The sequence below is a fragment of the Symphalangus syndactylus genome, chromosome 6, assembly GCF_028878055.3.
Source record: "Symphalangus syndactylus isolate Jambi chromosome 6, NHGRI_mSymSyn1-v2.1_pri, whole genome shotgun sequence".
Lineage (NCBI taxonomy): Eukaryota > Metazoa > Chordata > Mammalia > Primates > Hylobatidae > Symphalangus > Symphalangus syndactylus.
The window spans coordinates 139090081-139114154 of record NC_072428.2 but is presented as its reverse complement, the minus strand read 5'-3'; the positions used below and the strand labels follow the sequence as shown (position 1 = coordinate 139114154).

At 46.8% G+C, this 24074-nt stretch overlaps 1 protein-coding gene across 6 annotated transcripts; it reads right to left on the bottom strand.

Annotated features, from left to right (window-relative positions):
• Positions 1-808: 808 nt before the first annotated feature.
• On the bottom strand, positions 809-15540 carry ZNF212 (zinc finger protein 212). 6 transcript variants are annotated; one of them, XM_063641711.1, is made up of 7 exons: positions 15334-15480; positions 14853-15030; positions 8412-8501; positions 5067-5456; positions 4808-4934; positions 2902-2991; positions 809-2143 (listed from the first exon to the last, which is right to left on the bottom strand). In XM_063641711.1, exons 4-7 carry the CDS (start codon positions 5316-5318, stop codon positions 1287-1289), a joined length of 1326 nt encoding a protein of 441 aa, XP_063497781.1. In that variant the 5' UTR covers positions 5319-5456; positions 8412-8501; positions 14853-15030; positions 15334-15480; the 3' UTR covers positions 809-1286. The 6 variants fall into 6 exon arrangements, with proteins under 6 accessions (XP_063497781.1, XP_063497779.1, XP_063497780.1 ...); XM_063641709.1 differs by lacking the exon at positions 14853-15030 and having other exon boundaries at positions 15334-15497; XM_063641710.1 differs by lacking the exon at positions 8412-8501 and having other exon boundaries at positions 15334-15477.
• Between the last annotated feature and the right edge of the window lie 8534 nt (positions 15541-24074).

The window sequence follows — 24074 nt, the reverse complement described above, 5'->3', positions numbered from 1 at the left end:
TCATCACTCCAGGTCAGGCGCCTCTCTTCCACCTTGGCCCCAGGAAAGTGTTCTTGACAAACGGAGAAGAACATCCAGTATGAACTTTTTTTTTTTTTTTTTTTTTTTTGCTAGTAGCAAGTTTTATTCTAGGCAACTGCAAATCATCCAAGGGGATGTTCACATATGACCCCAGAGCCCACTCCCATCCCCCCAGACAGCAGCGGGGCACACATTCAACACTCCTGAGACAAGCCATCTGTGTGCTTTTTCTGTACCTTCTCTGGAATAGGCAATCCCAGAATGCATTTGGAAACTGTAATCCGAACCACCTCAAGTTAGGATTGGTGTAATAGGAACAAACTCAAATAACCACTGGTACAAGGTGAACAACCTTAAGTAACAAAGTAGTTTTCTACTCTGGGAGGCTGCAGAACATAGCCAGGAGGAAGTGGGAAGAGGAGAGGGGTATGCCGAGACACTGCAAGTCCCAGACCACAGCCATACCATCAGCAACTTCACTGGAATCTTTCTCCTCAACAGGGGCTGCAGGGTCTACCCCTCCGACTCTTTTCCTCTTGGTCCTTCTGAGACAATTTGAGAGCACCAAGCACTGCACGAGGGAACCTAGCACCGTGTCCCCTGCTCTCTGGCCTAAGTAAGCATCAGTGGGCTAAAAGAGCCCCATTAACAATTCCCTCCTAGAGGGTAGGTCCAGTCCCCGAGTTAGGAACAACTTCTACAACTCTTAAAATGTAAAAAACAAGTGTTGGGCTGTATTCTTTAAAAAATCAACTAAAATCTAATTCCAAAAAAGGTTCTTCAGAGCAGGGCTAAGCAGTTCAATTAAATTATTTCTTCTACTTGTTATTAAACAAAGAGATTACAAAACAAGAAAAAATGGAGGGTTATACTTCCCAGAACTCTTCCAGGCAGCTGCTCACCCCTATGGCCCGACTCAACCCCGTGGGAAGACATGAAATGCTGGGACGAGCCCTGGAACCAGCGACCAGTCCCTGTGGGGTCAGAACGCCAACCCCAGCCCACAAGCATTGGCATGAATGAGAAAAACAGAGACCTGAAGGTGCCAAGAAACAGCAAACTTGGCAGCAGGGTGAAGACCTGGCCTGGACTCTTCTTCCACAGGGTTTTCAGGATAGCCTTTGGGCTTGGCTTGGTACTGGGACAAGGGAAGGCAAATCACAAACAACTGCTCTCAGGAAGAACTCAGTCCCTGACTGCAGTGTCTCCTCGGGGGAACCAATGCCACCCCCCTCCGTCCCCCAGACGGGCGAGGGGCTGCACCCTTAAAGCAGGCCATTGGGCCTTCCGGGCTCCAGGGCCAGCCCGCCCCGCTCCCGCTGGTGGATCTTCTGGTGCTGCAGGAGGTGCTGCTTCTGGACAAAGCTCTTCTCACACTCGGTGCAGCTGTAGGGCCGCTCGCCCGTGTGGATGCGCTGGTGCCGCACTAAGTCAGATGGGTGACTGAAGCTCTTGCCACAGTAACCACAGATGAGGGAACTCCGGCTTTTCCTCCAAGGGATGTGGCCAGGCAGGGCAACCAGGCTGTTCGGTGAGAACCTCTCCTGGACATGCCGGCTGGCACTGGGCCCCTCCTGCAGGTGGCAACGCTGATGGGTCACCAGGCTCACCTTGCAGCTGAAGCTCCTCAGGCACACATCACACTGATGCAGCTTGGCCTTTTTGGTCTGTGGTTTCAGCCGTGGCCTGGGCCTAAGGCTCTCCTCTGGCTCCTCAGGTGTACAAGACTCCCACGCAGAGTGACTGCGCAGATGTGTGGCCAGCTGCTGCTTATAGCGGAAGGTGATCTCACACTCAGAACATTCGTAGGGGTGGGAAATGTCCTTTTTCAGCTTCAGGCCTTGCCCACATTCCTGGCCGAGCTGTACCTGCCTATGAGATTTCTGCTTCGGGCAGCCCACAGTTCTGCTGCTGCTAGGATCTCTACTACCAACAGGCTCCTCTAGAGTAGAGTCCCCAGGACCTGTTTCCAAGAGGACAGAACTGCCCTGACCACCCCAGAGCTCAGTCTGCTCCGGGCTCAGGAAAGCCTGCTCGTCAGCAATGCATGAGAACTCTCCAGAAAGATCCACAGGGCCTTCCTGTGTATACTGTAGCTCCTGTTTGATCATGACCCCACCTGCTGCAAAGTGGAAGAAGACCAACAAAAAAGATCACATTCTAGCACCTTTGGTTTCTCCAGAACCAAACAAACATCTGTGAATTTCAGAAGCACCCCAGGAATAAGTGAATTAGGATAATGTGGAGGAGAATGACACTGGCTAGGTACCAAGACTTGTATAAAACTATATTCATGTACAGTTTTTCCAATGTTGATTGGAAATATAAATGTATTACTCTTATAAAACAATACTGTAAATGATAGTTCTCCAAGCTTGTCTAGAAATTTATATTTAATCCCTGTGAAAAATGACAGAATACACTGTAACAACTATACTAAGAGTGTTAAAATAACAAATTTGAATGATTAAAGACAAACTAAACCTACAGCTTAAAAATTCATGTCCAGCTCTGTTCTTCCTCCATAACCTCCCAAATTACCTACTGACAAGTGCTTTCCCTGCACTGCCTTCCCTCCTGAAGCTCTGACGTACCCACGCTCAATCTCCAGCAGGTTTTGACTACCACCTAGTATGGTACTCTATTCTGTAGGGCATGAAGAAGAATGACTGATGTGGCCGTTAGTCTTAAAGACCCCACAGGGGGGTAGGAGTTGAGGCACATGTAACAGCTGAACTAACAACAATCATGAAGGAGTCCAGAACAAGCAAATGCCAGATGAGGTTACCAAGTCAGCACCTGGCAGTTCAGCCGTGGGAAAGCTCTCTCTAGGCTACAGAGGGCTATGGAAGGGGAACAGAATATTCCAGAGCCACTCACCTGGGTGGGCACCACCAGGACCTTCCTCTTCCAAGTCACCCAGCATCTCTGTACCCAACTCCGCTTCTCCCTCTGTCTGGCCAAGGACCTCTGGGTGGGAAACAGCACAGTGTGAGCCCAGGAGAGAGCAAAAGCTCACTGCGCACTGATCAGCCGCCAATGACCAAGGTGACCAATGGCAGGAAGGAAATACAGATTCAAAGGCTACTGTCCTTGTCAGTTTCCCCTAGCAGTTTGGGACAATTATAAAATTCTGGCCAATCATAACAACTGACTTGGCTAGCTGCTGCCTCCAGTGCTCCTCCATTAGAGGGCCTGTGGCTCAGGCAGGCAGGCTACCGAGCCACCACTGCCCTTGATGGCACCACCACCCACCTCTGCCTCTCCATGTGCGTGCAGCTTAAGTCTTGCCAATGCTTCCTTTCAGGGGGTCTAATTTCATCCTTGCTAAGGCACTGCAAGGTAAGATGGGCATTGGGACAGACAAGGAAACAGTCACAGTGAGAGCATGTGACCCAACCAAGCTTACAAGGTCACTTTTCTGGCCCATTTTCTATTTCCTTTACCTCTTACTTTGCTCCAGGCACTTGACACTCCTCCATGTACCTAGGTTTTAAAAGACTTTGTCTACCAAACAAAACACATTTATTATGTAATAGGTAACATTTTGCATATAAAGACTTCTATCTATTAAGCAGCACTTCTAATCAACAAGAAAAAAATCACTGAGACCACAATGACCAGCTATAATTCCAGCCAAACACCAAGAAAATGGTTTTGATCAGCCTGTGCTGCCTGCCTCATCCAAGGTAACATACGGTTGTCAAATCATTTTTTTTAAGCAACAGAGATCTCACTATGTTGACCAGGCTGATTTCGAACTCCTAGCCTCAAGCTATCCTCCCACCTTGGCCTCCCAAAGTGTTGGGATTACAGATGTGAGCTACCACACCCATCTCAAATAGTCTTAAATATTAAAAACAGCATGAGAGGCCAGGTGCAGAGGCTCACGCCTGTAATCCCTACACTTTGGGAGGCCGATGTGGGTGGATCACTTGAGCCCAGGAGTTCAAGACCAGCCTGGGCAACACAGTAAGACCCACGTCTCTACAAAAAATTTAAAAAAATTAGCCAGGCGCAGTGGCATATGCCTGTAATCCCAGCTACTCGGAAAACTGAGGTGGGAGAATCGTTTGAGCCCAAGCTGTCAAGGCTGCAGTGAGCCAAGATCGTACCACTGCACTCCAGCCTAAGTGACAGAGTCTTAAAGAAAATGATAAAACAGGCCAGGCGCAGTGGCTCACACCTGTAATCCTAGCACTTTGGGAGGCTGAGGTGGGCAGATCACGAGGTCAGGAGTTCAAGACCAGCCTGGCCAACATGGTGAAACCCCATTTCTACTAAAAATACAAAAATTAGCTGGGTGTGGTGGCAGTCACCTGTAATTTCAGCTACTCGGGAGGCGGAGGCAGAAGAATCGCTTGAACCCGTGAGGCAGAGGTTGCAGTGAGCCAAGATCGTGCCACTGCACTCCAGCCTGGGCAACAGAGCAAGACTGTCTCAAAAAAAAAAAAAAAAAAAAAGATAAAACAAAATAAATTAAAAAACAACATGAGGAACTCTAGCCATATCACACTATAGGGTATATGACATTTTATTTATTAGAAAATACTATCAAGAACAGACTATGTGACCATGGGAAAAAAAAAAAAAAAAGGCACAATGCTGAGAGCTTTCCAAAAGTCTCTGTAAATGGGAGGACCTAGAGACTTGCATTTCTCCACTCGTGCAGGCCAACAGAGGACCCACAGCCACAAGAGCCACAAGTGTAGTCTGAATTACAAGCTACCGGCCAGGAATTGTAGTATGTCTGAGACACAATTCTAGGGAGAAAACTGCTACTCACTCAGAGAGACCAGTGTCTCATAGTTACTCTCCATCACGTTTCTGTAGAGCTCCTTCTGCCAATCCTCCAGATTCTCCCATTCCTGCTCGGTGAAACAGACACCATCATTCTCCAGTGACCTGGACACCTGGAATCACCAATGGCACACCGTGAGTGCTCCTACCCACAGCTATGACAGAAAAGCCAGCAACTGAGGTGCTTACATATCAAAGGGCTGGTCCACCCTTCTCTTCTAACTTTTAATCCTAAATAAGACTACCTTGGGGGCCTCCCCCTTGCTGCCTGGGGGCAGCCGCAGGATCCAGAAGTTCCTGTTGCGCAGCAGGTTCTCCACGTTCTCCAGCCGCCTCTGCAGCAGCCCGTACTCCTGCAGCAGGGTCCCCAGCACGGCCCATTTGCCCTCCAGCTGGTTCCCGAACTCCACGGCCATCTTCTCGCAATCAGCCAGCTTCTTCTCAGCTGTCCCCGTGCGTCCCTCCAGACTCTGTAGCCGGGCAGCCTGGGACTCCATCTTCTTCTCCACAGCCTGAATAGCAGCCACCACCGTCCAGAGTGAGATCTCGGTGGTCTGAAAATAGGAGCTTTTCTCTGTTGCTTGTGAAGGAAGTGTGGAAGAAGTTAAAGGTGTGGAGCGTCGTTTTCTCCTGTGCTGAAGGATCAAAGACACAGGGTCAGACAATGTCACTTCCAAACATCAAGTAAAGAAAGCAATGTTCTCATCAATTTTTATGGCTGCATAGTATTCCATGGTGTATATGTGCCACATTTTCTTAATCCAGTCTATCGTTGTTGGACATTTGGGTTGGTTCCAACTCTTTGCTATTGTGAATAGTGCCACAATAAACATACGTGAGTTCATGTCCTTTGTAGGGACATGGATGAAACTGGGAAACATCATTCTCAGTAAACTATCGCAAGGACAAAAAACCAAACACCGCATGCTCTCACTCATAGGTGGGAATTGAACAATGAGAACTCATGGACACAGGAAAGGGAACATCACACTCCGGGGACTGTTGTGGGGTGGGGGGAGGGGGGAGGGACAGCATTAGGAGATATACCTAATGCTAAATGACGAGTTAATGGGTGCAGGAAATCAACATGGCACATGGATACATATGTAACAAACCTGGACATTGTGCACATGTACCCTAAAACCTAAAGTATAATAAAAAATAAAATAAAATAAATAAAATAAAATAAAAAAAAAGAAAGCAATGTTCAAGTGTATCAGTGCTCAGAGTTATCTAGTTTCTTTTAATTAAAAAAAAAGCATGTCTTTTATTGATACTAAAAATTATATGTAGATATTGTATTAATAATGTTGGAAAATGCTGAAGAACAGAAAGAAAATATTACACAAAATATTCTCACACAGAATAAGCTGTTAGCGCTGGCCGTGGTGGCTCATAACTGTAATCCCAGCACTTTGGGAGGCCAAGGCAGCGGAATCACTTTAGCTCAGGAGTTTGACACCAGCCTGGCCAACAAGGCAAACCCTGTCTCTACAAAAAAGTTCAAAAAATTAGGCAGGCATGGTGATGCATGCCTGTAGTCCCAGATACTTGGGGCACTGAGGTGGGAGGATGGCTTGAGCCCAGGAAGTTGAGACTACAGTGAGCCAAGATCGTGCCAGTACACTCCAGCCTGGATAACAGTGTGAGACCCTGTCTCAAAAAGAAAAGAGAAAGAAAGAAGCTGTTTGAATTTTGGTGTATTTCTAAAGTTTTTTTCATCTTTTGTTTTTTTTCAACAAAAGTGAAATTATAGTGTGCATGTTCTGTTACCTATGTTTTACGCTTAGCATATTCTCTGAGACTCCTGTATCAGTGTTCATTTTTAAACCTATTTTTATTTAATGTTTTGGACTATATGATAAAAGATGTCATTTACATCTTATCTTGCCTCCACATCCCTGCCAGACTTCATAGTTGATCATGTCACCCCTGTTTGAAAACTTTCAATGGCTCTCCACAATAAAGACAAAATTCCTTAGCAGGACCTACAAGACTTAATTCATTCATCTTTGCACTCTAGCAGCTGGGATGGTGAATAAATCCTTAGAAAATATTTACTGAAATGATGTGACTAAGTCTACTGACATTTTCCTTATAATTTTCACTTTAATGAGCTGTCTCTGACAGTAGGAAAATCGCTGTCCTAGAAGCTAAAATTACTGAAACCAACACTGGGGAAGTCTTCCCCAAGCTGTCCCCTTACTGTCTCCCTGCACGTTCACTTCAGTCCTAACCCCCTCTGCAAACTTCATATTCTTTCATGGCACACACTTTATTCAAGGCTGCTTCTCTAACCACAGTGAGGCCACCAAGACCAAGACACGTAGAGGAAATATCTCGGAAAGAACTGCTGGGGCCAAGGGTCGTGGTCCAGACAACATGGGACAAAAGGAAACTGACTGGTGCAGAACTGAACATTTAAGTTTGGCCAGGACCTACTCTAGTTACTCAAGTCAGTTAATTCATCATGGAACACATGAGACAAAAGCTTAAATACATCCTCCTGCAAAAGATTAAAAGAAAAGTTCAATGTAAAAGACAAATACAAGCAAAACAAAACAAAATATTAAACTGGATATATGCATGCCATCATGTTTGTTTTGCTTCTACTTTAAGTCTGTGAGTCTCCTCTTTCTGTGGCCCAGTATTCTGTGCTTAGTAGCACTTTTTCTAGACAGGAACGTAGGTGAGAATCTGTGCAAAGGAATAAGCCCCCTCCTCTTCCACATAGTAAGAGGTTGAAAAGAATAATTAAACTAGTTTCTTCTCGTCTTCTGTTTTGAATTATCTAGCATGATGGGAACAATTCAAATGTTCATGAACCAGTGAATGGATGAAAAAATTGTGATCCATCCAATGTTATGGGTTGAATTGTGTCTCCTCAAAATAATACAGTAAAACCCTAATCCTCAGTACCTCAGGATGTGATCTTACTTGGAAATAAGGTACTTCCAAGGGTAATCAGGCTGAAATGAGGTCATTAGGTGGGCCTTAATCCAATGACCGATGTCCTTAAAGCAGAGGACCTTTAGACGCAGACACACACACACACAGGGAGAAGATGTCTACTATGGTTTGTCCTCACCAAAACCCATGTTGAAATTTTATTCCCAATGTGGCAGTGTTGGGAGGTGAAGTCTCGTAGGAGGTGTTTGGGTCATGAGGGCATATCCCTCATAAATAAATTAATGCGCTCCCACAGGGGTGAGCTGTCATTGGCAGGAATGGATTAGTTCCCACTAGAGTGGGTTGTGAAACAGTCTGACTTCTTTGGTCTCTCTCTTGCCTCCTCTGTCACCACGTGATCTCTACACACACCTGCTGCCCTTCCATTTTCCACCACCAGTTTAAGCAGCTTGAAGCCCTCACTAGACACAGCTGCCCAATCTTGAACTTTCCAGCCACCAGAATCATGAGCCAACTAAACCTCTTTTCTTCGTGAATTACCTAGCCTCATGTATTCTGTTACACCAATACATAATGGGCCATGTCTCCAGCAGAGACTGGAGTTATGCTGCCACAAACCAAGAAAACACATGGGACCACCAGAAGCCAGGAGAGAAACACAAAACTCGTAAGGAACAAACCCTGCAAACATCTTGATTGCAGACTCCTAACCTCCGGAACTGTGAGACAGAATTTCTGTTATTTAAGCTTCCCAGTTTGTTACACCAGCCCTAGGAAACAGATACACTATATAAGACACTTCATTATATACCGTATTATATATTTAGCGTATTTTTCCTATATAGCTTATAGACTACTAAGCCTGCTAATTAGTAGTAGACTACTACTTCGACTACTAAGTCTACTACTATGTAATAAAAAGGAACCAAAATCACTGACATGTATAACAACATGCTAAGTGATGGGAATCAAAGGTCAGGCACGGTGGCTCATACCTATAATCCCAACACTTTGGGAGGCTAAGGTAGATCACTTGAGCCCAGGAGTTCGAGATCAGCCTGGGCAACGAAGCAAGACCCCCACCTCCGCAATTTTTTAAAAATGAGCCAGGAGTGGTGACATGTGCCTGTAGTCCTAGCTACTTGGGAGGCTGAGGATGGGAGGATCACTTGAGCCCTGGAGTTCAAGGTTGCAGTGAACCATGATCGCACTACTGCACTCCAGCCTGAGTGACAAAGTAAGACCACTTTAAAAAAAAAAAAAAGAAGGGCCGGGCACGGTGGCTCACACCTAAAATCCCAACACTTTGGGAGGCCGAGGCGAGCGGATCACCTGAGGTGGGAGTTCAAGACCAGCCTGACCAACACGGAGAAACCCCATCTCTACTAAAAATACAAAATGAGCCAGGCATGGTGGCGCATGCCTGTAATACCAGCTACTCGGGAGGCTGAGGCAGGAGAATCGCTTGAACCTGGGAGGCGGAGGTTGTGGTGAGCCGAGATCACACCATTGTACTCCAGCCTGGGCAACAAGAGCAAAACTCCAAAAAAAAAAAAAAAAAAAAAGAATTCAGACACAAAAGGCTACACTTGTGTTTCATTTACATGTTTGGAAAAAAGCAAACTATAGGGACAGAAATCAGATCAGTGGTTGCCAAGGGCTAGGGATAGGAGAAAAATATTGATTGTAGGCCAGGCACAGTGGCTCACACCTGTAATCCCAGCACTTTGGGAGGCCAAGGCGGGCGGATCATGAGGTCAGGAGATCGAGACCATCCTGGCTAACATGGTGAAACCCCACCTCTACTAAAAATACAAAAAAATTAGCCAGGCATGGTGACGGGCGCCAGGGCAAGATGGTAAAATCCCATCTCTACAAAAACACAAGAAAATTAGCCGAGCATGATGACAGGTGCCTATAGTTCCAGCCACTCAGGAAGCTGAGGTGGGAGGATCACTTGAGCCCAGGGGATTGAGGCTGCAGGGAGCCAAGATCACACCACTTCCCTCCAGTGACAGCGATTCTGCCTCAAATAAAGACACGGTCTCACTCTGTTAACCAGGCTGGAGGGCAGTGGCACGATTATACGTGCTGGTATTACAGGCATGAGTCACCCCACCCAACAGAAAAGTGACACATTTAGGATGAATTTCAATTCATAAACATAGTATGCAAATCCTTTTTTTTTTTTTTCTGAGATGGAGTCTCTCACTCTGTCGCCCAGGCTGCAGGCTGGAGTGCAGTGGCATGATCTCAGCTTACTGCAACCTCTGTCTCAGGTTCAAGTGATTCTCCTGCCTCAGCCTCCCAAGTAGCTGGGATTACAGGTGTGTGCCACCACTCCTGGTTAATTTTTCTGTATTTTTAGTAGGGACAGGGTTTCACCATGTTGCCCAGGCAGGTCTCAAACTCCTGACCTCAAATGATCCACCCGCCTCAGCCTCCCAAAGTGCTAGGATTATAGGCATGAGCCACCATGCCCAGCCTTTTGAGACTCCATTTTTAATAGCTTTCAATGTTTTAACATTTTCCCTAGGTATCTATTCCAACCATCAACTCCTGTATGACAAATAAGCCCCAAATTTAGTGGCTTAAGACATCATCATCTACTTTGCACGTGAATCTGCAATTAAAGGAGGGTGGCACATGGATGATTCATCTCTGCTCCACTCTCTGTCAAGTGGGGCAAATCACAGGCAGCCAGGTGCTAGAATCCCTTGAGAAATCCCAAGCCACATGAAGAGAGTGCATGGTGTTCTGTTCAATGGCCTTACCTACAGTCTCCGTCTACATGCCAGCATCAACCAACAGACATGGGAATTCACACATTTTCATTTCCAATAGGTTTTTATTTTTGCCTCCTCTCTTTTGTTTTCATTTTGTCTCTATACTTTGATATTATATACTGATAGATATATGGATAAAAAAAAATCATTTCTGGCCAGGCGCAGTGGCTCACGCCCATAATTCCAGCCCTTTGGGAGGCCAAGGTGGGCGGATCATGAGGTCAGGAGATCGAGACCATCCTGGCTAACACGGTGAAACCCCATCTCTACTAAAAATACAAACAAATTAGCCAAGCATGGTGACGGGCGCCTGTAGTCCCAGCCACTGGGAAGGCTGAGGCAGGAGAATGGCATGAACCCGGGAGGTGGAGCTTGCAGTGAGCCGGATCGTGCCACTGCACTCCAGCGTGGGCAACAGAGAGAGACTCTGTCTCAGAAAAAAAACAAAAATAAAAATAATCATTTCTGTACCTGTGCTTCCAATATAATATCCACTAGTCACATATGGCTGGTTAAATAAAATTAGCCGGGTGCAGTGGCTCATGCCTGTAACCCCAACCCTTTGGGAGGCCAAGACAGCCGGATCATTTGAGGTCAGGAGTTCAAGACCAGCCTGACCAACATGATGAAACCCTGTCTCTACTAAAAATACAAAATTAGCTGGGTGTGGTGGCACATGACTGTAATCCCAGCTACTCAGGAGGCTGAGGCAGAAGAATCACTTGAACCTGGGAGGCAGAGGTTGCAAGGTTGCAGTGAGCCAAGATTGCACCACTCTACTCCAGCCTGGGTGACAGAGTGAGAGTCTGTCTCGAAATAAATAAATAAAATTTAAAACTCAGTTCCTCAATCATACTAGCTAACATTTCAAGTGCTCAAATGCCACATGTGACTAGTGGCCACTGTATTAAACACTGCCGAGCAGAACATTTCTATCATCTTGGAAAGTTCTACTGGATGCACTACACCCTTATAAGTCTTTTCTATTTGACAAAATACTAAGGTTGTATTAAAATCTCCTATTATAACAGTGAATCTTTCTCGTAGTTCTGTCAGTTTTGTTTTATATATTTTTAGGCTATGTAATTAGGTGCATACAGGTTTAGAAATTTTGCATCTAGCTGGTAAATTGAGTCTTCTACCATTACAAAAGTAGTAGTAGCCTTCTATCTCTAAAGATACTAAATATATTTAAGTCAACTTTCTTTTGATTGGTATTTGCTTGGCATATTTTTTCATGACCTTTTATATTCAACTGTTTCTATATCCTTATCTTTTAGTTGTATCTCTCTTTTTTCTTTTTTTTTTTTTTTTTTTGAGACGAAGTCTCACTCTGTCACCCAGGCTGAAGTGCAGTGGCGTGATCTCGGCTCACTGTAACCTTCGCCTCCCAGGTTCAAGCGATTTTCCTGCCTCAGCAACCTCCGCCTCCTAGGTTCACACCATTCTCCTGCCTCAGCCTCTCAAGAAGTTGGGACTACAGGCACCCAACACCACACTAGGCTAATTTTTTGTATTTTTAGTAGAGATGGGATTTCACTGTGTTAGCCAGGATGGTCTCAATCTCCTGACCTCGTGATCCACCCACCTCTGCCTCCCAAAGTGCTGGGATTACAGGCGTGACCCACCGCGCCTGGCCAGCTGTATCTCTTTTAAACCATCTAGTTGGATTTTTCCCCCATCCTGACAATCTATGCCTTTTAACTTGAACATTTCATTCATTTACATTTATTGTAATCCTTCATTAGTTTTGATTTATTTTTACCTTTTTTGTGCTATTTATCCCATCTTTCTTCTCTACTTTCTTGTCTTCTTTTACATTAATTTTTTCTTATTCTATTATCCCCCTTTCTGATCTATAAGTTATACAACCAATTTCTAGTTGTTTAGCAAGTATCCTAGAAATTATGGGAAACATACATAGAAGGCCCTTTAACAAAGCCCTTTAAACACTTTAATTCTGATCATCTCTTCCTCATATTTACATCAATGCCATTATGTATTTTAATTGTTTTTAACACAACAAAATATTGTTACTGTTTTATTAAGTCACTATTTGTTTAGATTTAACCATTTCCATGCATCATCACATCTTCTCACATTTTCAGACTTTCTATTTGGGAAAATTTTCATTTTACCTGAGGTATATCTTTTAGAATTACCTTTACTAAGAGTGTATTGGTAGCAAACTGTCATTTTTAATTTGTCTGAAAATGTCTTCATTACATCCTTGTTTCTGAAACATATTTTTGCTGCACATAAAACTATGGGACTATAGTTACTTTCTTTCAGCCTATTGACAATATCATTCTACTTTTGTCTGGCTTCCATAGTTGCTGTTGAGAAGCTGGCCCCCATTAGTTTTGCTGTACTTCATTTCAAGGTAGTCTTTTTTTTTTTTTTTGGTTGGTTCAGAGACCAGCCTGGCCAACACGGTGAAACTCCATCTCTACTAAAAATACAAAATTAGCCAGGCATGGTGACGCGTGCCTGTAATCCCAGCTACTCTGGAGGCTGAGGCAGGAGAATAGCTTAGAACCTGGGAGGCAGAGGTTTCAGGGAGCCGAGATTGCTCCACTGCACTCCAGCCAGAGAAAGAGAGCGAGACTCTCTCAAAAAAAAAAGAAAAAAAGAAAGAAAAGAAATGTAACTATGGCCAGGCACGGTGGCTCACGCCTGTAATCTGTGCCAAGGTTTAACAATTTACTTTGCAATCTTCTGAAGGTCAGACCTTACTTTCAGTTCACCCTTACACAGAATGTTGCCCTTTGAAGTCTCTGCTTCATGGGATTGGGTTAGGGAGCTTCTTAGACTTTCCATCTTAGGCTCTGAGATGTGTGTTCTATTTTGCAGGTCCCTTGAATCATAAATACCAAAGATGAATGTTCGGCCAATGCCCTCAAAGTTGGCTTCAGAACTCTATCACTTTCGAGTTTCCTCTTTCGCTTAAGTTTTGGGGCTCCAAGTATTCTTCACTAAAAAAAATTTCAAATGCATTTATGTGCAGGGTTTTCCAGCATTTTTAGTTGTTTCATCAGGGCACCTACTTGATCTTACTGTCAAATGAGAGACACAGAATCCTCACCTGAAGAGATGTCTGAGAAGAGAAACAGGCTCAAGAACAATCTGAATAAGTTCTACAACGACAAATTCATGTTATTTAAGGCACAGTTTGGGACTGTGGTGGACTTTTTTTTTTTTTGAGACGGAGTCTCGCTCTGTCACCCAGGTTGGAGTGCAGCAGCACGATCTCAGCTTACTGCAACCTCCACCTCCCGGGTTCAGGCGATTCTTCTGCCTCAGCCTCCCGAGTAGCTGGGCCTACAGGCGCCTGCCACCACGCCCGGCTAATTTTTGTGTTTTTAGTAGAGACCGGGTTTCCCCATATTGGCCAGGCTACTCTTGAACTCCTGACCTCGTGATCCGCCCTCCTCAGCCTCCCAAAGTGCTGGGATTACAGGCATGAGCCACTGCGCCTGGCCTGTGGTGGACCTTTAAGGCTTCTTCCTAACAAGGTCTACTGATGACCTGTAGGTAATTGTGGAGTGACCTGGCAGGCAGAACTGTGGCAGAGTCCTCTCGCCGGACTCTAACACTAACTAGATCTTGTGGAAAAGCCAAGTCTTTGACTGCCTCAGCCTAGCTTATAGGAGTCAGATGAGGTTAATATTGTAAACATTTATGTCTTGTCTTCCCAATTCAACTGTTAACTTCCTTGAAAGCAAAAACTGTGTTCTCTAAGTCTTCCAATCCCTCCCTTCTTAGTTCTTAACGCACTTTCTACAAGAATCAAATATAGCGCACCCTGCTCATGGTCAAATTTTCCCACAGAATCTCCTTAGCCCTCCATTCTCACAAAGATCTAACATGATTCTCAACGTGTTTCTAGACCAAGGAACACTTCATTAAAAATCAATTCAATTCCAGCTGCCCTTTCCGTTGCAAACCCTCTGGTGTTGTTAAATTAACCACCACTTTGGAATAGTATGAGAATGTCGGAGCTGGAAGGAAACTTAGAGCCTTAGAGATCATCTAGCAACTACTCCAAGTCTCTCGATTTACAGTTAAGAAAACGAAAGAGACCCAGAGAGGCGAACACAGTTGCCTAAAATCACCCAAATGGATAGCTGAGAGCTTCGTGACTCCACAAATAGGATTTTCCTCACACCAAGCTCCGTATCTTGACATTCCCAGAATGGGGATGGTCGGTGGGCGGGGGGGGGGGGGGTTGGGGGGGGGATGAAGGAGAGAGTTTGGACAGCACTACAAACAAAATGCAGCAACTACACTGTAGATAACATCCGTCCCCAAGGAGAAGCCCAGGCTGACTTCAACCTGTGGCTGCAACCCCAAGACAGAAATCTGCAGCACGGGAGAAACCGACAACACATCGGACCGAAGTGGAGGTGGTCGCAGAGAGGCAAGTCCTGGGGTCTCCCAGGCAGTGGGAGAGCTCACTCGTAGCGACGGAGACCGTTTCCAATCTGGAAACGCTCCAACCTGGGAACGGGCTCTTTTGGCACGAAAGAGAAAACGTGTGGGCAGGGTCACAAATCCACCAACCTAAAGCAAGCTTCAGAGAAGTTTCTGGGCAAGGGCGCACGGCGCCGAGGCTCCGACCCCGCTGCAGAAGGAAGCGGAGGGAAAAAAGGGCAGAGCACTGGGGTCGCGAGGAGGAGGGTCCGCGTTCACCCGCGCCAACTGCAGCCCGGGGAAACCAAGACTCCAGCGGCGGCCAAACCGCGAAGCCCCGCCCCGGGCAGGGGACTCCGCCATCCCCAACGCGCCCTTGAGCCCGCGCGCCGGTGCTTCTTACCCGAGCAGGCGCCGACTCCGCCATGGCTCCAGTCGCCCCTCAACACCCAGACCCCGCCTCAGAGTCCCCGGGCTGCGTTCCTGTCCGCTCGGCGCCCCGGAGCCTGCTGGAAGCCGCCGCCACCGCCGCCGCCGTGTTGATGCCAGGTGCATTATGGGAGCAGCGACCTCCCCGGCACAAGACCGGCTCCAGCCGCTCTTCCTCACTGCGCAGGCTTCCCATTGTGCCCCCGTGCGGCGGGAGGGAGAACGCTGCTTGACACTCCCGGCCAGGGTGCCGGCAGCAGGAGGGCTCAGTCACTCAAAAGTCAAGACCAGGTTCCGCGTTTCGGGCAAAGCCACGGGATCCTGCTGTCTTCCGTATGCCCAGCACTCTGCTAAATGCTTTGAGGGATCCAAAAATGTGTACAACTCAGACTTTTTGCTGAGGAAAGAACATGTAATGTTGCTGGGGAAAAGAAATATGGTTCCAAAAGGCAGGTGATTTTATTCCAAAAGTTCACCTGTTATTTGGCTTTTTAGAAACTGAGAACAGTTTCCATATCAACAGTGTGGAGTGTGGGGTCAGGCCCAGGCCAGCCCTCTGTAGCCTATTACGGTAATCATGTGCCTTGGAAAGTCCAAGACAACCCTGATTTCAAATATTTCCAGTCCTCATGCTACATGTAAGACGATGTGTTCGGAATTTTTGTTGGAAAGCACGGCCACATTACCATTTAATCGCCATGTGCTTAATCCCCATTACCAGCAACACTACGGCAACCATACCTGCCTAATTTATACCATTGTCTGTCTGGAGACAAGCAGTGAACTGCCACTTCACAGGATAGGCGCGAAGTGTTTCCTCTGAGAATGAAACTTTTTTTTTTTTTTTTTGAGATGGAGTTTCGCTCTTGTTGCCCAGGCTGGAGTGCAATGGCACAATCTCGGCTCACTGCAACCTCCACCTCCCGGGTTCAAGCGATTCTCCCGCCTCAGCCTCCTGAGTAGCTGGGATTACAGACATGCGCCACCACGCCTGGCTAATTTTGTATTTTTAGCAGAGACGGGGTTTCTCCATGTTGGCCAGGCTGGTCTCCAACTCCCGACCTCAGGTGATCCGCCCACCTCAGCCTCCCAAAGCGCTGGGATTACAGGTGTGAGCCACCGCACCCGGCAGAGAACGAAACTTTTAAGATCATGACTGGCTCCTTCCTCACATGCAGGGCTCATCCTCAGAGAGACATCCCCAGTCCCCCCTTTCTACAGCCCCACATCATCCTCCATCTCAATACTCGATCTCGTTACCCTGCTGGAAATTTTTCATACTGTTTATCACCATCTGAAGTAATCTCATTTTTTCACTCGTTTACATATTAATTATCTGTATCTCTTCCACTGAAATGTCTCTCTACTGTATCCTCTATTTGTTGTACACAGAACTGTTCATATTTGTAAATGATTGAATGGTGAATCAGAGTGTAAGGATATGAAATGTCATCTCTAACAGACGCATTCTTTCCAGGGCAACTAGATCAACAGGGACTTCATTGAATCATTAATAAATCTAGAGAAAGAATGGACCAGGCTGAAGAAACCAATCAGTCAGGGAGATCCTGTCTAGAGGGTCTGACCTAATCTCTCAGACCAACAAACTCTTGGTGTCAGACACAGAAAAAAAAAAAAAATGTGTCATGGGTGAGGTGGCTCATGCCTGTAATCCTAGCACTTTGGGAGGGCAAGGCAGGAGGATCACTGGAGTTTGAGACCAATCTGAGCAAATAGGCAGACCCTGTCTCTACAGAATTAAAATTAAAATGAGCCAGGAGTAGTGGTGCACACCTGTAGTCTCAGCTACTCAAGAGGTTGAGGTGGAAGGATCATTTGAACCCAGTACTTTGAGGCTGCAGTGAGCCACGATCGCACCACTGCGCTCCAGCGTAGGCAACAGACCAAGACCTTGTCTTTAAAAATAAAATAAAAATGTTATCCTCCACAGTCACAATATTAGGACATAGGATGCTGAGGTCATTAAACAGTTCAGTCGTGGAACTCATTCCCTCTATTCTATTTCTATACTCACGAGGCAACCTTCTGATGTTGCATGTTGCCAGGTAGCTTCTGGGAGGCAACATGCAGGTGAAGCTGATGCACATTTATACCTCAGTCTCTTGCAAATAGCATGATTCAGCATCCCAGACTCTGAGCTTGGAAGTCTGGAAAAAGGTTCAGATCAAATTTCCAGCCTGCAAAAGAGGCAGCACCGGGCACCAGGATTGCAATCACATGGGCTGGTGGAGATGGTGTGGCACCTGCAGTCGCCTGGGCTGGTGAAGACAGTGTGGCACAGTGATTTGCTAAGTGGGGCTGGGGAGTGAGACCGTCTGGGTCCCTAGCCCAGCACTGCCACTATATTAGGGTTCTCTAGAGAGACTAATAGGATATATACATAATATTATATAAAGGAGAGTTTATTAAGTATTAACTCACATGCTCACAAGGCTCCACAATAGGCCATCTGGAAGCTGAGGAGCAAGGAGAGCCAGTCTGAGTCCCAAAACTGAAGAACCTAGAGTCTGATGTTCGTTGATGTTCGAGGGTGGGAAGGGTCCAGCACAGGAGAAAGATGTAGGCTGGGAGGCTAGGCCAGTCCAGTCTTTTCACATTTTTCTGCCTGTTTTATATTCTAGCTGTGCTGGCAGCTGATTAGATGGTGCCCACCCAGATTAAGTGTGGGTCTGCCTTTCCCAGCCCACGGACTCAAATGTTAATCTCCTTTGGCAACACCCTCACAGACACACCCAGGATCAATACTTTGCATCCTTCAATACGATCAAGTTGATTTAGTATTCACCATCACAGCCACTTACTAGATGTGAACCTTGGTCAGATCTTTAACTTCTCAGTACTTGTTTCCTCGTGATTATTGGTGAATAGATAACAGTACTTAGCTCATAGAGCTGTGTGAATTAAATGAGTGAATTCAAGTCAAGTGCTTATAACAGTACCTGGCACAGACGAAGAGCTCAAGAAGTACTCACGATCATTATTGTTGTTTAGTCCCAGACCCTTCATTTACTAAGTGCCGTGGCTTTATGCTCACTCTGCCCTAGTGTCCTTGTCTTCCGCTGAGAATGTGAACACCTCATCCTGAGGTTGTTGATGGAACTAAAAGAAAGAATTTATGTAAAGTGCTTATGTAGCCAAGTGCCCGGCATACAGCAAGCACTTGATAACAGGCAATTTCTTCTCTCTGCTTTACTTTTGCAAGGCCCAAGCCTTGTATTGCAATGAATTCAGCAGGATAAATGTGGCTTTGTCGTGTCTCTTAGAAGCTACCCATTTGTTTTTTCCCACTGACATTCAAATCTTGACATATGCTGTTTTAAAAAACATTGTTGGCTGGGCGCAGTGGCTCACGCCTGTAATCCCAGCACTTTGGGAGGCCGAGGCAGGCAGATCACGAGGTCGGGAGATCAAGACCACGGTGAAACCCCGTCTCTACTAAAAATACAAAAAATTAGCCGGGCGTGGTGGAGGGGGCTGTAGTCCCAGCTACTCGGGAGGCTGAGGCAGGAGAATGGCGTGAACCTGGGAGGTGCAGATTGCAGTGAGCGAGTTTGTGTCACTGCACTCCAGCCTGGGCGACAGAGCGAGACTCCGTCTCAAAAAAACGTTGTTGTTTTTCGGTTTTTGGTTTTCGGGGTTTTTTTGAGACGGAATCTCGCTCTCTTGCCGAGGCTGGAGTGCAGTGGTGAAATCTTGGCTCACTACAACCTCCGGCTCCCAGGTTCAAGGGATTCTCCTGCCTCAGCCTCCCAAGTAGCCGGGATTACAGGTGTGTGCCACCATGCCAAGCTAACTTTTGTATTTTTAGTAGAGAGGGGGTTTCATTGTGTTGGCCAGGCTGGTCTTGAACTCCTGACCTCAAGTGATCCAAACGCCTGGGCCTCCCAAAGTGCTGGGATTACAGGCGTGAGCCACCAGGCCCGGCCGTACGATGTCTTTTGTATTCCTTCCCTCACACTAACAATGTTCTGGAGAGCACGCCGTGCTAGACGGCAGGTCAGTGAGAATCCTGGAATGAACACGCCTTGGCTCAAGGTGCCTCCCCTGCTGTTTATGTGTCCGTGGTGCACACCCACGAACTTCTTCAGCCTAGCATGTCTCCTTTCTTCCTCTGGGCATCGCGCTTCCCTAAGCTCTACCCATGTAATTCAAATGTGTGTTGCCATCTTCTTGCATAGCAACTCCAGCCTGGTCTCAGTAACCGTTTGAAGGGTGAGCACCTGGCTCAAGCCAGCCCACCTATGGGCCCAGTCATAGCACAGTCATTAAGCCAGGGTGGGATGTGTCCTGAGCTGGACCAATCCAAGCTTTCCCCTGGGATTCTTCTAACTGAGCTGAGGGAAAAAGCTAATTTCCTCTCTGGTGAATTGTAACTGTATGAGTCAGGAATAATCTTGTCCTCCATTTTTTTTGTTTATAAATTTTTTGGGGACAGAGTCTCACTCTGTCACCCAGGTTGGAATGCAGTAGCGCAATCTCGGCTCACTGCAACCTCTGTCTCCCGGGTTCAAGTGATTCTCGTGACTCAGCCTCCCGAGTAGCTGGGACTACAGGCATGCGCCAGCATGCCTGGCTAATTTTTGTATTTTTAGTAGAGATGGGGTTTCACCATGTTAGCTACACGGATTCAAATTCCTGACCTCAAGTGATCCACCTACCTCGGCCTCCCAAAGTGCTAGGATTACAGGCATGAGCCACCACGCCCAACCATCCTCCATTTTTTTAGAATAAGTTGGTTTGAAAGAATGATCCCAATACAGTGAAAGGAGCAGAAACGAGAGACACATTTTTGTCAGTATCCAAGATTGGTTCTTCATCAGTTCCTTTGAGTCTGTGAATGATTCCAGGTTCCTTCCAGAATGTTCCCTTTTCTTCCGGGTTGGCCAGTCAGCTTCTGTTGATTGCAACCGGAAGCACACTGACTAGTGGAAGAAGGATGGCTTTCTGTATACCCAAACCGAATGGAAAGTCCCAGAGGGCAAGGAGTGCCTCCCATCCTGTCTTCGTGTCTTTCTCAGCCGCACAGTTTCTTGGACTTGGAGATACTTCTAAAAGCTCTGTGGGAAGTCAGGGGAGGCTGTGACCTAGAGTGGTGAAGCAGTCTTCAGGGACAAAGTGGAACCAGAGCTGGGGCTTGAGAAACCAGGACTTGGACACAGCTCCCCTGGCCCAGGACCCCTGGAGAACAAAAGTGGGAAAAAACGGCATGGCTTGGAAGTGTTCAAGAGACAAGCCTGTAATCTCAGCACCTTGGGAGGCTGACATAGGAGGATCCCTTGAGCCCAGGAGTTTGAGGCCAGTCTGGGCAACTTAGGGACACCTCATCTCTACATAAAATTTAAAAATTTGCCAGACATGGTGGCACACATCTGTGGTCCCAGCTACTTGGGAGGCTGAGGTGGGAGGGTTGCTTGGGCCTGGAAGGTCAAGGCTGCAGTGAGCTATGATTGCACCACTGCAGCCCTCCAGCCTGGGTGACAGAGCAAAACCTTATAGATGATTGATAGATGATAGATAGATAGACAGATAGATAGATAAATAGATAGAGCAAAACCCTATAGAGAAAGAAGAAAGAAAGAAAGAAAGAAAGAAAGAAAGGAAGGAAGGAAGGAAGGAAGGAAGGAAGGAAGGAAGGAAGGAAGGAGAAAGAAAAGGAAAGGAAAGAAAGAAAAGAGAGAGAAAGAAAGAGAAAGGAAGGAAGGAAGGATGGAAGGGAAGGAGGAGGGAGGGAGGAGGGAGGGAGGAAGGGCTGAGCACAGCTGGGCAAGTTTGGGTATCAGGCAATAGAGCAGAGAGAGCTTCCACTGACAGGCTAAATGTCTGTATTGCTATCATAGGGGCAGTGTAAAGAAGAAATGCTCCTTTAAAAACTAAAGGCAGTCGCCGGGCGCGGTGGCTCACGCCTATAATCCCAGCACTTTGGGAAGCTGAGGCAGGCGGATCACGAGGTCAGGAGATCGAGACCATCCTGGCTAACACGGTGAAACCCTGTCTCTACTAAAAATACAAAAAAAAAAAAAAAAAAAAAATTAGCCGGGCGTGGTGGCGGGTGCCTGTAGTCCCAGCTACTCAAAAGGCTGAGGCAGGAGAATGGCATGAACCCAGGAGGCGGAGCTTGCAGTGAGCCGAGATTGTGCAACTGCACTCCAGCCTGGGTGACAGAGCGAGACTCCGTCTCAAAAAAAAAAAAAAAAAAAAAAAAAAAAAAAAAAAAAAACTAGCTCCTGTAATCCCAGCTACTCGGGAGGCTGAGACAGGAGAATCACTTGAACCCAGGAGATGGAGGTTACAGTGAGCTGAGATTACACCATTGGACTTCAGCCTGGGCAACAGTGAAATTCCATCTCGAAAATATATATATGTGTGTGTGTATATGTGTATGTGTGTATATATGTGTATATATATCAAAAATATATATATATGTATGTGTGTGTGTGTGTGTATATATACACAAAAATTAGCCAGGTGTGGTGGCGCACTCCTGTAGTCCCAGCTACTTGGGAGGCTGAGGTGAGAGAATTGCTTGAACCCGGGCAACATATGTTGCAGTGAGCTGAGATCACACCACTCCACTCCAGCCTGGGTGACAGAGCGAAACTCCATCTCAAAAAAAAAAAAAAAAAGAACCACTTCTCATCCCCAAATCCTTGAAGTATGGGGCAGGGGCACTGGCTTTGACACTATATGTAGGATGGGTCTGAAGCTATTTTCAGTTAAAGGATATTGACACCATCGGAATGAAAGGTATGGGGACACCCAGATAGTCAACACTGGCTTACACCTCTTATACTAGATACAGGACTTCAATCTTGAATGGGAGACATCAAAGATTGTATTTTTAGTAGAGATGGAGTTTCACCATGTTGGCCAGGCTGGTCTCGAACTCCTGGCCTCATGTGGTCTACTCACCTCAGCCTCCCACAGTGCTGAGATTACAGGTATGAGCCACCGCGCCTGGCTAGGGAGGCATATCTCTAATCTGGTAATTCTTGAGATGACAGGTCCTGAATATCTGTCAGAATCATACACAGCCCCCAGCCCCCCGACAAGGGCCCCAGATGTCTCCTTCCATAAGAATCACTCTGCTAGTGAGAGGCTGGCACCGTATCCCAGAGGTTGGGAATCTCTGGTAGTCTTTTTTTTTTTTTTTTTTTTTTTTGAGACGGAGTTTCACTCTTGTTGCCCAGGCTGGAGTGCAATGGCACGATCTTGGCTCACCACAACCTCCACCTCCCAGCTTCAAGCGATTCTCCTGCCTCAGCCTCCCAAGCAGCTGGGACTACAGGCATGCACCACCACACCCGGCTAATTTTGTATTTTTAGTAGAGACAGGGTTTCTCCATGTCGATTAGGCTGGTCTTGAGCTCCTGACCTCAGGTGATCTGCCTGCCTTGGCCTCCCAAAGTGCTGGGATTACAGGCATGAGCCACCGTGCCCATCCCAAAGGTAGTCTTTTATAACGAAGAGAGTCTTCTGGTAAACCTATAGAAATTATCATGCTGAGGGGTGATGTGGATTTAAAATATGTCTAGGCCAGGCACTGTGGCTCACGCCTGTAATCCCAGCACTTTGAGAGGCCAAGGCAGGAGGATCACCTGAGTTCAGGAGCTCAAGGCTGCAGTGGGTCATGATCCCACCATTGCCCTCCAGAGTGAGCGACGGAGCGAGACCCTCTCTCAAAAAATAACACATTAAATTAAATTAAAATATGTCTAAAGAAGTTTGAACAGAGATTCCCAACCTCTGGGATACGGTGCCAGCCTCTCACTAGCAGAGTGATTCTTATGGAAGGAGACATCTGGGGCCCTTGTCGGGGGGCTGGGGGCTGTGTATGATTCTGACAGATATTCAGGACCTTTCATCTCAAGAATTACCAGATTAGAGATATGCCTCCCTAGCCAGGTGCGGTGGCTCATACCTGTAATCTCAGCACTGTGGGAGGCTGAGGTGAGTAGACCACATGAGGCCAGGAGTTCGAGACCAGCCTGGCCAACATGGTGAAACTCCATCTCTACTAGAAATACAAAAAGTAGCCGAGCATGGTGGTGCACATCTGTAATCCCAGCTACTCAGGAGGCTGAGTCAGGAGAATCGCTTGAACCTGAAGGCAGAGGTTGCAATGACCCAAGATCGTGCCACTACACTCCACCCTGGGGGACAGAGAAAGAGCCTGCCTCAAAGAGAAAGAAAGAAACAGGATATGCCTCCCTAATGACTCCCTAGGAGTCAGTGGGCGGGGGGAGCCATGGCCTCCCCCAAACTGTCCTGTGCTCTTCCAAAACAGGGTTCTGGGCCTCTGGGATGCTCTATTGCATGTTTTTACAGTCACAGCTGGATGGACCAATGTTGTGAAATTATAGGCACAGGCTGGCTCATCCTGAGCCTGGTACGAAGTTTCCTACTTTTCCGCTTTATTCCCTGCCAATACCCAATACCCAGGGCCCAGATGTCAGAGAGCCGGTCATGGTGCCCAAATCCTTGATCATAACTGCCTTTACCTTTGTGTTTTGGGGTGTTTTTCATTTTTGTTGGTGTCTGACTTAAACCTACCTTTTCGAGACTTCCATTTCATCCTCTGGCCTCCTTTCAGCGCTATGCATTCCCTGTTCCTGAGGAGTTCCAAAGGGGCTGCAGCTCTGTGGGGCCCAGACCACCAGCAGCTGGTCCATGGCCTCTGGCTATGCCAGTCTCCTG